Below are 14541 nucleotides of genomic sequence, written 5' to 3'. Positions count from 1 at the left end.
TTCGAAGAGGCACTAAACAAACATGCATTTTTTGACTGAAACGTGAGGATTTGGGGCCTTTTCATCTAACTAAAAGCAGCTATAGAGAGTGGGAACTTCTTCCATATTTTTTTAACACCCCACCCAAAACCGCCAAGGGTTTCGCAAAATAAACCTTTAACAAATCCTCTGCCAAAGGACTCAGTGAGCTGGCTAGTTGGCTGGTACACACAACCCAAACATCAGAATGATGGCCTGTCCCCCGCTAGGTGTGCTCCAGTATTTCTTCGTTGATTTCTGAATGACTTACCTCATTGTCATGTGGAGGCAGCTGGTGCAGAAGCTGTTTGATACGGGCTTTCTCTCCAGGGCTGTTGACATAAGGTACTTTGTCTTCTGGTAGACAGCTGTAGTATTGATGAACCTAAATGTTAGAAAAGGAGGGCTGCAGTACAATGTTTTGAATTTTGGTTGGGACATATTTGCTTTTAGCAAGAAACACACCAAATATTCTCAGCAGCAATAATTACTCAACAGCTGGAGATGCATGCAACACACACACACACGCACACGCACGCACACACACAGAGAGAGAGAGAGAGAGAGAGAGAGAGAGAGAGAGAGAGAGAGAGAGAGAGAGAGAGAGAGGCAACCTTCCTTACGAGGAAGCCCATTTGACAGAAGCAGAAATCTGTTTGACGTAAGGGTCAAAGCGAGAGAAAAACACTAGCTGTTTTCTGTCTAACGCGCCAAGATTGTTTCTTTACCGTCTTCTCGGTTAGTCTCCAGAATGTGAGCATGTTTCCCTTGGCGAGATGGAACTGTCAGCACCTGCCTTTGTAAGCATAGGTTAAGACGCTGCTCCTTGGCATCCAATCTATGACTGGGTAACTGAGCCTCCACCTACACTGCAGCCCTGAAGGCTTTTTCTGTAACAATTTGTGAAAATAATCAGCAGATAAAATCTGTCGGAAGACTGAAAGTTCTCTTTAAGAGTATGTAATTAAAAACCATCATGAAAAGTGCAACAGACTAAGCGGTGCAGCGAGACCAGGTCCCAGGAAATTCCATTTATAATAGGGGTGTTTATGATGTACAGACAGCTCCTGTTGATTCCACGGCTGTGGCTAAAGTTTCCAAACAAACAGTACAGCGTAGTCTGATGCCCACAGGAAAGAGGTCTTGACTACAATGCCATACCCACCATCTTGCAGAAGGGATCGTTCCTCGCTCTGGATGCTGCTGGTGTAATACTTAATTATGGGTATGTTATATTTCATTTCACAACCTATCAAGCCAGGATATAGTTTTCTTCATTTTGGCATTACTGTGCCGTAATCCACTGTGCTTTGGAAACTGGCTTAGCACATTATGTGAACCTAGCATTATTAGTGTTGTTGGTTTTTTTTTAGCAAACTATGATAAAACAAACTATGGTTTAGTACAGTGGTGGCGAACCTTTTACTCACCAAGTGCCGAACAGATGCACGCTTTGCGTGCGCGTGTGCCATCTGTGCTAATGTGCGGCTCCTCCCACATGCGCTGCGTGCGTAACCACACCATCTGCGCATGTGCACAGCTTTTGCATGTATCCCCACTGTACACTACGCATGCAACCACCCCATCTGCGCATGCACAGCTTTTGTGCGCGCCCCACACCATGCGCTGAGTGCACAATCGCACAATCTGCACATGTGCATGGCTTTCACACGCACAAATGCTGTCTGCGCATGCTGCACACCAGTACTCTCGCACACATGCGCAAACACGCACGCATGCACAGGAAAGCTCCGAAGACCAGTTGGGTCCCCTGAATTGCATGCATGCGCACCAGAGGCCCGAACACCAGCTGGGACACGTGGGCAAGCGCAGCTGCAGGTGAGTTGGGCGACAGCTTGCGTGCCCAGAAAAATGGCTTTGCGTGCCACTTCCAGCATGCGTGCCATAGATTTGCCATCACAGGTTTAGAATAATTCCCTCCCATTCTGATGTCAGCACAACATAAAATATGGACAGGGAGCAAGCTTTTACAGGATAAGTTAGTGGCCAGATGCTAAACATTGAAAAGTTGTGATCATTAGAAAAGAGATCTGAATTGTAAAAATAAGAATTGTACAGGAATATCTCCAAATATATCAATATCAGAATTTTGCCTTCTGTCATAGTACAGTCATGGCAAGCAACATCTTGAGCTCTAACCAGACTACTTATTGAATGACTATGAACATTGTATGAATGATGTTGAGGATATAAATAATTCAGCCAAGTAAAGCCACCATTGCCTATTAAAAAGCTGGAGAGAAGAGAAGTTTGAAGTCCCATCTTCTAGTCCATCAAAAATCACTTCTGAGATTGGTCCAAGAGGATTTTTCACACCCTACTGTACCTTGGCCATCAAGGAGAGTTTAATAATTGGTATGTATGCGCTGAATGAGTGAGTGAATGTGAGATACTGCTAAAATATACCAGTGGTCTCCTGCCATTGTTGAATAGTATTCACTGATCTTGCTCTCATGTTGCAAGAAAAAAAAAAAAAAGATTGCTAATTCTACAATAGAGGGTCAGCCTCTTCTTAGAAGGCCAAGCGTCTCAAGTCTTGAATTTCAAACTATCATTACCACCAAAGATCTCTAATTGGCAATCCAAGTTAAATCTTTCACCTCAATTAAGATGATTATTGCAGAATGTTCTGTCTTGAAAGACATACCTTTCTATAACTATTAACATAATAACTAGTTCTTGAAAATGTGGAAATGTAACAATTATTTCTTGAAACTGTAAAATCTTCATTCCTGTGAACATTTTAACAACCGAAGCCTTATAATCTTTTAAATTGTGCCTAAATCATTAGTACTTTTAAAATCTGGCTCCAAGATACCTAAGGCCATGTAGATAGACAGACAATCTTTGCCCAGGCCTTTGACAAGAGAGAGTAAAACCGTCTTGCTTCATCATATTTGCCATCTATTATCTTTATGTTTTGTAATATCTTTACTTTCTTCTGCCACAGTGATTCTACTTCTATTTGCAGGACTTTGAAACTTGTGCTTCTCTTGTCTTTTATTCTGTTGTCTCCAGGTACTGAAAGATCTATTATCCAGATTATAGTGTTAATTATAATATATGTATATATAAAATAACAGGCCAAAAGTAGATAGATAACTATACTTTTAAAAACTGAAAGAAGTGCGGATGTTAACCAAGGGAGAACAATCTCCTGTAAAGAAGTTATAAACCTGATGGATCAGATCCAGGATATTCATACTTGGAAAAGATCAACTGAAATCAATGGGATATGTTATTTGTGAGTGCAGGGGATCCACAGCCTATAAGACTGTCTGGATCTAACACCCTGTGTAAGTATGAGGAAAGATAAAATGTCCACTTAATTTGAGATTTTGGGTTTTACATTGGGAGAAGTAGAGGAAAGAAGAAATTAAGCTTCTTAATATAGCCATCTCAACACCTTAGGCTTGGTTTTGCATCTGACAACTCCCATGTGTAGAATTTTCAGAGTAGTTGTGATGCTCTCACTAAACAACGGGATTGTATTTTCACAAAATAGCTTCCATGGTAGATGGAATACGTTCAGATAAAAAAGCCATTGGCTATTTTCTGCCAGCTTCTTTAGGGTTCATTGGGTTGCAGATACCTATCCATCCATCCATCCATTCACAAGAGGTCTAAGGATATTCTTGGGTCTAAAGATAAAGCCAGAAGCTGATGGTGCTAGCTTCCCATTTATTGTTTTTTTAAATTCAAAAGACTTTTTTTTAAAAGAGAAGAGTTTATGGGCAAATTGGTTTCCATGAGCATCATAGTACTTGTCCCTGAAATATTTATTTTTGAGTGATCCAAATTTCAAATGGAAGGGAGCTTCACATAGCTAGGGCCATCCCTAAGAAGGACTTTCTCCAGTAGATTCCAGCTGATCTTTCTTCCAAGTCAGCAACTATAATAAACCAAAATTGGAGGCCCTAAGATACCAAAGTATCTTGGGATACTTTCAGGAAGGCAGATCTCACACCATGTAGAAAATTATATATAACAAGGACCGTGATATGGACAACTAAGGTAAGTACACCAGTGATATGCTCCTGCTGGTAAACATCTGACAGAAGTTCAGCTGCCCCCTTTTCCTACCATTACTATTTCTGAAGTTTCCTCAAGGGCAAACCCAAGTGACATGACTTACAATGTTCAAATTGGTAGCTGAATAATAGTGGTTGAATCATATTTTTCCAGGAAGGGACACAGGTGGTAAAATTAAAATAGCTACTCCTTATAACTGTGGTGACCTTTTAGCCACTTATTTCTCTCCTTCGGTCCACAATCCAGCCCAAGGAGGAATCTAACAAGGTTATCAACACATCTGATAGACTGAAAGTTGCTCTAATTGTCACCCACAAAGATAGCAGCCAACATTACACACCTAATTATGCTTGAATGGCTCCAAAAATATGACATACAACTCCCTAAGGCAAGTATCTATAAAGAGAACATTTGGCAAGGCAAGATAACACGTTTGAAAGGTAATCTGGTTATCTCATGAGTAAGTATTTGTTTCTTGGCAGAAAACAGAACCAACAATAAACACAATGTAGACTGATTTTAAGTATTTCCACTAGAAGATTTTCTAGAGGTCTGCTAGAACTATCTCTCTACAGTCTGGAAAAAAGATAGCTCTATAAGCATGGGCAAATGAGTTGGGAAAACTTAAATCTGACAAAAGAAAACCTCGTAAAGAAAGCAGGTCCTGACCTGTACTTCATCACCTAAAATGAACTACAGTTCGTTAAGAAAAACTGGATCTCTTTCCATAAATATCCTTTCAGGTAAACTCAGTTGTTGCCTATCGTAGATTTTCCCCCCTGACATACAATTACCTGCCCAGCCTCCCTGGGTGATTTCATTTCCTTGTTATGAAGATAAATCCTTCAAGTCTCCATTAAATCATTTTCGGAGGCTTTGACTTTTATCAGCCCTCAGAATCATCTGACTTCTTAACTGTGAAAACGAATGCATCATTAAAAGAGAATACCCAGATGATAGTTATGATACGTTAAGTTTTCTCATACTAAGTTCTTACATCACTTGGGATAAATAAATCTTGCCAGCTCCTTTTGCACATGGATTACCCAAATGCATTCACATTTCTCTCTCAGAATGGTTTGTTTATTTACTTACTTACTTACTTACTTACTTACTTACTTACTTACTTACTTACTTACTTACTTTTAGAATAACAGAGTTGGAAGGGACCTTGGAGGTCTTCTAGTCCAACCCCCTGCTTAGGCAGAAAACCCTACACCAATTCAGACAAATGGTTATCCAACATCTTAAAAACTTCCAGTGTTGGAGCATTTACAACTTTTGGAGGCAAGTTGTTCCACTGATTAATTGTTCTAACTGTTAGGAAATTACTCCTTAGTTCTAGGTTGCTTCTCTCCTTGATTAGTTTCCATCCATTCCTTCTTGTTCTGCCTTTAGATGCTTTGGAGAATAGCTTGACTCCCTCTTCTTTGTGGCAGCCCCTGAGATATTGGAACCCTGCTATCATGTCACCCCTAGTCCTTCTTTTCATTAAACTAGACATAAGCAGTTCCTGCAACTGTTCTTCATATGTTTTAGCCTCCAGTCTCCTAATCACCTTTGTTGCTCTTCTCTGCACTCTTTGTAGAATCTCCACATCTTTTTTACATCGTGGCAACCAAAACTGGATGCAGTATTCCAAGTGTGGCCTTACCAAGGCATTATAAAGTGGTATTAACACTTTACATGATTTTTATTCTATCCCTCTGTTTATACAGCCTAGAACTGTGTTGGCTTCTTTGGCAGCTGCTGCCAAATTTATATGGCTGCCCAACTCACATACGGTAACCTGGAAACTGAGCATTAACACTTACAAGTGTCTATTACTGCCATCTATTTGTAATTTTTTTCCCCTGCAGGTGATCTTTTACAAATTCTGAAGAGCCTATCATAAATAGAAGGGTCAATGTCAAGAGTCAACTAGAAGAAAATGGAAAAAAAAAAAAAAGGAAGAGTCAACCATGAACTAGAAGAACATGAAATATAGAATCCAGTATTAAAAATAAAGATGAAGGTTATAAAATCTACAAATGTCCTAAGTTGAATGTTCCTTAGATTTATTCAAATAATAAAATGATTTTATTTACTCTACTTATCTAAAACTTTAACATACAATTAAGTTTTAACTACATTAAAAGGAACTAATTATCACAGAGAAGTTGAAAACAAAAATAGGAAGAATAGGAAGAAGTGGTAAGCAGATCTGTCTTCTCCTGGATAGTGCATATATCAATTAAAAGATGTGCAGAAAAATCTTCTGGCAGTTTCCACTATTTAGCTAAAATGAATTCTGACTTGTACATCGCTCAGAGGCGCTTTCCATAAATTTGAAAAATAAATAAATAAATGGACCCAAGCTAGAATCCAAAGAAACTTCCAAGGCTAGTTGCAAATTTGATATTAAAGAGTGAGAATAATACTGTCCACAACATACTGCATCACCAATTCAGGTCTATTAAGCTTTCCCTTAATCAGCAATTCATCTATCCTACAATATTAAAGACGCGGCCTCTAAGAGCTATTTAATTGATCATGTGGGGTTGACCACTTGAATTAAATGATAAATATAAACCATGTTTGTGGTCAGTGAAAATCTCACTTGGCTTTGAGGTTTCGAGAAAATGTGAGATACGTTTGTCTATATTGCTTTTTTCTGGAAAGATAAATTGCTGCAAACCATGAGGTTTTCATTGTTATCTTCAATATAATGGTCTAGCAAAGTATTTAGTAAAGATTACAAAAGTGGTATTCCCTTCTATTTGGTGTTTATTTTCCCAAAGCCTCTTTATGGAGTGCAGGCAGTCCTTGGGTTAAGAATATCTGACATGGACAACTTGTACTTATGAATAGGCTACCTATTATTAAAAATGGCAGATGGCATTATCTTTCATTAAACCCACTGAACCGCTCAAGCTGGGCAATGTTTTTATGAACTACTGAAGCCACGTATTTTTTTTTTAATATATATGCCTTTTGAACACTTTTAGTTGTTCATTAAATCACTGCATGGCTTCCGTGGTTCATTGACTTGAGGAAGTATAGTGCTGTCCACCATTGTACTTCCTGTACAATTGTACTTCCTGTACAATGGCAGTCCATTCATAAGTATGAGTTCTGACTTATAGTCCATACATAAATATGAGTTCTGACTTACAAGTACATACAAATTCAGGTTAAACAGAGACTTGGGAACAAAACTCATTCTTAACCTGGGGATTGCCTGTATCTTATCTAGATTCCAGTTTTGGCTCATATGCAGATCATCAACAATTTAGACCTGCGCTGATGTCCTGGTGGAGATTTTGTGCCATCTACACATTTGCTTCTCCTCTTCCAGACTGGAAGATGTTAACCAATACAAGAGAAAGAGCAGGTTTGATTAGATTTAAGGGGATTGTTGAAAACTGAATAAAATAGTTTTATACAGAATAAGTTGGGGATGGATGGATATATGCTAGCAGAAATGCATACACAACCATACAGAAAATGTGGTGATGATATCATCGTATGCACTGATGATGTTACATAGTTTGGTAATGAAATGGCTGCAAGAAAACAACCAAGCTCATTGAACACCAAGGACCCAATTTACAAATATGCTATAATTCCATCTGGCATTTGCATAGCCCTAGCTGCTAGTAATGCTAATAATACAGTTTTGAAATATGTCCACACTTCAGCATGACTCTTATAAAGGGAGATGACTTAAGGCAGCCAATAATTACCATGTTTCCCCGAAAATAAGACCCTGTCTTATATTTTTTGGAACTCTGAAATAAGTGCTCGGCCTTATTGCCATGCTCTCAAAAGCCCGATTGGGTTTATTATTAGAGGATGTCTTATTTTGGGGAAAACAGGGCAGATATTCATGAATCCCATCATCGTAAGTCAGTAGATGGTTAGTTAAATAAAAATCAAACAAGCAGTTTCAATTATCAATGTACCACAATGAACATGGGAACATCATTCCATGTTGTTTCTCCTATTGGTCATGTCCTGTTTTGTGTGTTCCCTGTATCACTATCACATACTCTGGGTAACTGCCATTGCTGTCAAAGTGAAGAGCAAATGGCAGAGGAAAGTGAGTGTGGTTTGAACAAATTCAGCATACAGAGGATTGAATTTGGCTGTGTTCTCCATAATCTTTGTAAAATGTTTTCCTCCCTCAAAATGTTAATTATAAATAATGAAAAGCAGATTGACAAACCTGTCATCCTAAATGTAACATTGAAAACAGAAGACTTTAGAGCTGGAATATTTCTTAAAACTTAAGAGAAAAAGAATTTCTGTGTCTGTGTTTTGTAGACAGCTGTTATGAAATTGTGGGACAGTATAGAATGTTATTCGTACTGAAAGCCATGGGAGATAAATGCGAAATTAAATGCAGCTATTGATATAATGTAAATGCTTTGCATGGTAGAATTTAAAATGTTGGAAGCAACGAAGACAATTGCTAAAACAGGTCTAGTCTTGCATCAAACAAAATCTTGGAGAATCATGCAACTAATAGTTTCAGAAATGGGTCAGAGCAAGACAAAGCAAAAACTTTTAAAATAAATACAGATCTTTTCTTTTTTCCAAAAAGTACTGATTTTTCATTTTGCCACAGAGACTAGCAGTTCAAACAGTAAGCAGTTAAATAAAGATATTGGCAGCAAGAAGGCAATAAGCATGTTAGGAATTAATAGTTCCTTCAAGCATAAAGGGGAAAAAATGAGCTTTGGGGGGGGGGGAGCTTTATAAATGAAGGAACCAGGGAAATTCTCTTTCAACTTGAGCCAATTTTATTCAAAGGCATTGAGGGAAAGAATTACAGTAGCTTGTAATGCATATAGTTATCCATCAGTCATATTTGGTATTTTACTTCTGATTTCCCCCCACCCCCTTCTTTTTAGATTTTTCAGTTTTAAAAGACAGTTGTATGTTCCTTAGAGAGTACTAAAATTTTTGGACGGCTTTCTTTAAAAGCTTTGGGAAATGGATATAGAATTTAGACACAGTAATTGATATGCAGCAATGGAGGATTTCAATGGAAAAACATAAAATTTATACCAAATATTATACTTGGAGAAAACTATTTTGCTGCTGATATATTACTACACTAATAGACACTTCATTTTTTAAAAAATCAGGTTCGGTTATTTTTCCATTTTTGGCGGCAACATTGTCAAGCTCAACACTTTTGGAAAATGATTTATAATAAAATGAAACTGAAGCTCTCTTTCCAGCCTTCTATTTTTAACTTAAATATTACTAAACCCTTTATTTCCATAAAGAATACAAAACTAGCTTTCTATATGTTTAAAGGCTCTGAGGCTTCTTATTGGAAGGTATGTACAGTTCCTCTTTAAAAGAACAGCTAATTAAGTTGTGGGAGTATATATCTCATTGTCTAAAATAACTTTGTATTTAAAAAGTAAATCTGGCACATAATTTAATTCAACTTGGAAATCATTTGTGGGATTATAATTCCATATATGAGTTTATATCACATCTGAAAATTTCTTAATATCGTCTTAATATTAACTCTTACTGTTAAATAAGGATAATTCTGTTACTGATTAGACAGAAATTACTTTGTGAGCTATAGTGTGATGATTTGCTTTTGAAATGTACAAACCAACTAGATTTTAATATTGGCATGCAGTTTTTTTAAAATGATACAATATTCAGAAGTCAACTAATGAAATATTTTCTAACCTAACACTTAGTCTTATTTAATTAAGGACTTGTAAAGTCCTTTTTTAAAATTCCCTTTTATGATTTATATTTATTTTTTTCCTTCTTCTCTTTTCTTGTCTTTTTTCCTTTGTCAAAAATATTTAATAAATACAGTGTAAACTTTTTAAAAAGCTAGAAATTCTAGTCCTTTTATATTTGTTCATTTTCTTTGTCTCTCTTTCTCTCTTTTGAAAGTTTAATAACATGATTTAAAAAAAAAACAATAGACATTCCAACCATTTCCCTGAGAAATGGCATCCATCAGCAAAGAATTATGCATAACAAAATGACACTCAGCTGTTGCACTAGACTAATCTATCTAGTTCGCCATGGCCAGCCAGATCCATACGAGGAGCCAACTAACAGAACTAACATCCAGAAAAACCCAAAATGTGTAGTGGTGTCTTGAAAAGTACAACTTTCCCATACATATTTTAGCATTTTTAAATATTTATTCCCATGCTTTCCTAGCCAGGCTGTTGGCTTAGGCAGAGATTGCTGTCTCTGGTCTTGATTACTAAAACCAGCCTGAAATAACATTCTGCTTATTTTGCCATTTTTCAAATATGCTTATGTGAAAGTTAGGCTAGATTGTGAAATAACACAAATCGTGCAAAATTTCCTGCAGAATAACTGCAATGGCTATGCGAAGCTCCAGAATGTGATGTGAACTGGAGGCTATTTAATCGATGTATCTCATTTTGTCAAATATTTAAAAATTAAAGGTAGCCTTGAACTGTTGTGGAGAGGTCTGGAGACATTGCACAGATGTCAGTGACTCGGTTGTACTTTCTGGAATGGAAATGCACCCCACCCCCACCCCCATTAACCAAATAACAAAGCCAGCCCACAACTTCTCCCCCCAAAAAAATATTTTGCAAGGATCTCTTGGGTTTTGCTTAGTTAAGCTACAACTGGACAAAGCCAATGTAAGACTGAGCTTATCCTAAATAGAGAATGAATTTTATTCTGGTGATCTTGATCTATTGTTCAGGACATGCTGTATCTGTTGTGCTTCAGAAGCAAGTCAGTTCCCTGGATCCACTCATATTATTCAGACGCTGCCTGAGAATGCACCGTGGACCTAAAGATGTGCTGCAAACAAGCAACGATGATTAGAACATCAGATTTTCATCTTCCACAGAGTGTAAAGATTCATAAGCTACTTCAATAGAAATATAATGTTAGTTTTTCCAAATTTAGTGACTCAATATACATTCTACCCATGTTCAGAGGCTTTCAAAGTCAGCACACCCTTGGTGGTTACCAGATTTGGTTTGCTTCTGATTCATTATATTATTCATTATATAAAATTAAAGATTTTTTTTTCTGACACTGGTTAATAGGACATTTTTTTCAGTGCTGGTCCTATTCTGGTGAGTAATATGTTAATCTCCATGGAAGATGCTTTACTTCTTACCGTCATGGATGACGAGCTACATTCTAACCATCATAAATCTTCTTTTCAGGATGCCAAAACCAACATAAAGGAATGGGAATGATATAATTGTGGGCATAAATATGGAAAAATTGTGGCTCATTTTCCATGTTTCTCCAAGAGAAAACTAGATGCTCCAAAAGAAAACTAGATTTAGCAAAGGACCTGGAACCAGAATGGAGTATAATGAACCTATAACTAGACCCCAGACAAAGCCAAACAACATCCCTTCAATGCTTCCAATTATAGCAATAAAAATCACTGCTTTTTACTGACCCATCTAGATGGCCCAGTAATTGACACACATTATCTAAAGCTTGACAGGACACAAGTGCAATTATCTGTAATTGCTGTCATGCTTGGTCACATATATGACACTATAAGCCACTTTCCTGTCTGCTATGAGAGGGCAGAATTTACGATGACAGCTCCTGAGAGATTTGGTTTTGCCATTTCTGTCTATCATTGACTCCAAAAAACATGGATTTAAACATATGGAGAATCTTTATAATGAGCAAGGAAAGAAAGTTTGCTCAATTACATGGATAAGGCATCTGGCTCCCCTTATGCCCCAGGTTTATCATTGTTCTAGTGAATCATTCTAGAGAAATATGTGTTATTTTCTCCAATAAGTGTGCACAAATAAGACTGAAAAAGCAGAATCTGATGGGGAGAAAAGAGAACTAGTGCTGTATAGTTGTCAGGGTTAAGGTTAGACCAATTTGGTTAAGGCACCAGGCTAGAAGCCAGGAAACTCTGAATTCGAGTCCTGCCTTCAGCATATGAAAGCTGGTTGGGTGACATTGGACCAGTCAGCCCAACACACCTCACAGGGTTGTTGTTTTGAAGAAAAGAAGAGAAAAAAGGAGTGTTAGTTAAATTTTTGAGTTATTTACAAAAATAATAAACAATAAGATAATAAATGAATAAGGAAGTCTATGATTGGACAGAACTATGTTTATGTCTACCCTCAATAATCCCCCTCCTGGATGTCTTTCAGTCAATCACTCACTCTCCCCCTCCTCCTCCAATGAACCTCAAGAGGACCACTATTATAGAGATAAAAATGGTAACTCATATAAACCTCTGATGTTTCTAGAAGAAAGGCATAATATAACAGCTAAATCACAATAAATGCATTTTATTATGCTCATCTTCTGCTCAGTTACACAGAATAAGTTTGATTGGACTGCCTTTGGAAGAAATGATAAGATGGACTCTTATATACCGGTAATATTGGGTTTGACATTTAAATTTGCTCTCACACTGCAAAAGCAGGGGCAAGATCAAAGTCGAATCCAGCAGATTATGAAATGTCTTGAAAGATCCATGCTCTGATACTCATCAATAGAGTTTTATAATTTCTTGAAAGATACATAATCATGCTGTGTTCAGTTTTGGTTCACGGTAGAAAATGCTCCTTAGGAATTAGAGAAAAAGAGAGCAATTGCCAAGCGTAGCGTTTCACTGATATTTTGACTCTACTCTGTATAATATGATCAACGATGTCATTTTAAAGTAAGAAATTCAAAATGGTTCCAGCAATATGCAAGTCATTTTACTGACACTAAAGTTTCCTTAGATCCGCAGCAACCATTTCAGTCTTACATTCCTCAGAGATGACACCCAGGGGAGCGTAATGTACAGATAATAAAGACAGTAAAAATTCCGAGATGGTAGAATGTGCTCCTAGAAATCAGCTCCAGGATATCATTTTGAAACATAATCTTATGCTTGCACTGCAAACATTAACAGACAAGCATCTGAAGTACAAGTGCAATCCCACAGATTTCATCTGTCAAATAAATGAAGTGGAAAAATAGAAAAACTGAAAACTTTTTATAAGATACAACCATCAGCCAATGGAAATGTATGATATAAATAATAATTTTATAGGAAGTGGTTAGCGACCCTCTCCCCAGAAATAAGGAATAACACACCTGCATGAAACAAAAACCCTTGGGAAGGACTTGATAGGTGGATAAAAATGCCAAATCCAGTTTAAACAGCATACTAATAACATCTGTAAAAGTTATCATTTGCCAGAAATGAAAAATGGATGGGAACATATAGTTGATAAAGTATTCAAAAATGAGCAGGTTAAAATATTGTGGATTTCTGAATTCAAACTGATAAAAAGTCTTGGCTCGTAAGACTTAACTGTGGTTAAAAAGAAGGAAGTGTGGGTAATTGATGTGGTAATATTTGAGGATAGCAGAAGACAAAAGAATTGGAGGAGATCACACAGTATTAAGATCAGAAAAGCAAGGTTGAAAGATTGTGGCATAAACCAGCTTTAGTGATTAACCACTGGTCTGAGTGGTTAACACCATATAGTGCAAATAAAGAATATTTGTAGCTCAGGGTTGAAATGAGGAGTCCTTGATGCTCTCTGAGCTTGGTTATTTTCTTGCAGACATTTCATTACCCAAACTAGGTAATATCATCAGTGCTAGTAAGGAGTGTAATTTGCCTCCAGTTTATATTCTAGTGGCTTGCTTTGTCAGTGTTGGTCGGGTTGGTCTTAGAGATTCTTTGGTTGGGCTTCTTTGATAGTTTCTCGATTAGGGTATTTTTTATTTGATTGTTGGTCTGATGTTAATCTTGAACTTAAGACTTAAAATCTTCCCTTTTTGGCTGGTTGTTTGTCTTTTTTGCATAGTCTATAGACATTGTTAATCTCTATGTGTCTACTGATGGCTAATTTGTCAGAGTGCCAGACTTCTAGAAATTCCTTGGGGTTTTTGGAATTGGCTTGGTCTAGGATGGTCAAATTTTCCCAATTGAAACTATGCTTAAGTCTGTCTATATGTTGTGAAATTAAAAAGTTTTCATCATGTCTTCTGACTGCCAGTTGATGTTCATGGATGTGTGCTGCTAGAACGCATTTACAGTCAACCATTTTGTGAATAGATCACATGTGCAGGTAAGAGAACACACCAAATGTATCTAGCAACAAAAGAGTTGCTCACCTCTAGTTTAGGTTCATTGCATTGATTGTACTTCTGGGTTTTAAATACTTCTAATTCAATTTATAAGGAGGAAAGGCCTCTGATGAACATTTACATAATAAATGTTAGTACAATAATAAAACAGCACATTTCACAATTGTTATTAACAAACAGCCAGCTCAGACAATGCTAAAATCTAGGCTGCAATTGTAACTAAACATCATAATACTATAAGATCTATAAAACAAGTGAAGAAAAGGCTGTGTGACTGTACAGTCCTGTCCTAAAAGATTGCAATGATGAGTCCTCAATGATTTTATATTGCAATCTACTGCAGAACTGGGGAGGACCATTACAGGG

The 14541-nt window shown here is 37.1% G+C and overlaps 1 protein-coding gene and 1 long non-coding RNA gene across 8 annotated transcripts in view; one reads left to right on the top strand and one right to left on the bottom strand.

The window, feature by feature from the left end:
- Positions 1 to 14541, bottom strand: part of PRICKLE2 (prickle planar cell polarity protein 2) — a 362678-nt gene that overhangs the window by 83282 nt on the left and 264855 nt on the right. For 6 of the 7 annotated variants that reach the window (XM_034440643.3, XM_034440647.3, XM_034440646.3 and 3 more), the window contains one exon: positions 290 to 403. In XM_034440643.3, coding sequence (XP_034296534.2) covers positions 290 to 403 — 114 coding nt within the window. Of the gene's footprint in view, positions 1 to 289; positions 404 to 746; positions 875 to 14541 lie in introns of those variants that run through there. The other variant, XM_087887995.1, reaches the window with a different exon arrangement.
- Positions 1344 to 11125, top strand: LOC148115561 (uncharacterized). The gene is made up of 2 exons (XR_015732694.1): positions 1344 to 9401; positions 10787 to 11125. It is a non-coding gene; the product is annotated as an uncharacterized LOC148115561 (long non-coding RNA).

Source organism: Pantherophis guttatus, chromosome 2, assembly GCF_059756535.1.
Source record: "Pantherophis guttatus breed Tessera chromosome 2, ASM5975653v1, whole genome shotgun sequence".
NCBI classification, from domain to species: domain Eukaryota; kingdom Metazoa; phylum Chordata; class Lepidosauria; order Squamata; family Colubridae; genus Pantherophis; species Pantherophis guttatus.
The sequence above is the reverse complement of the archived record's forward strand: the minus strand, read 5'-3'. Positions and strand labels throughout refer to the sequence as shown.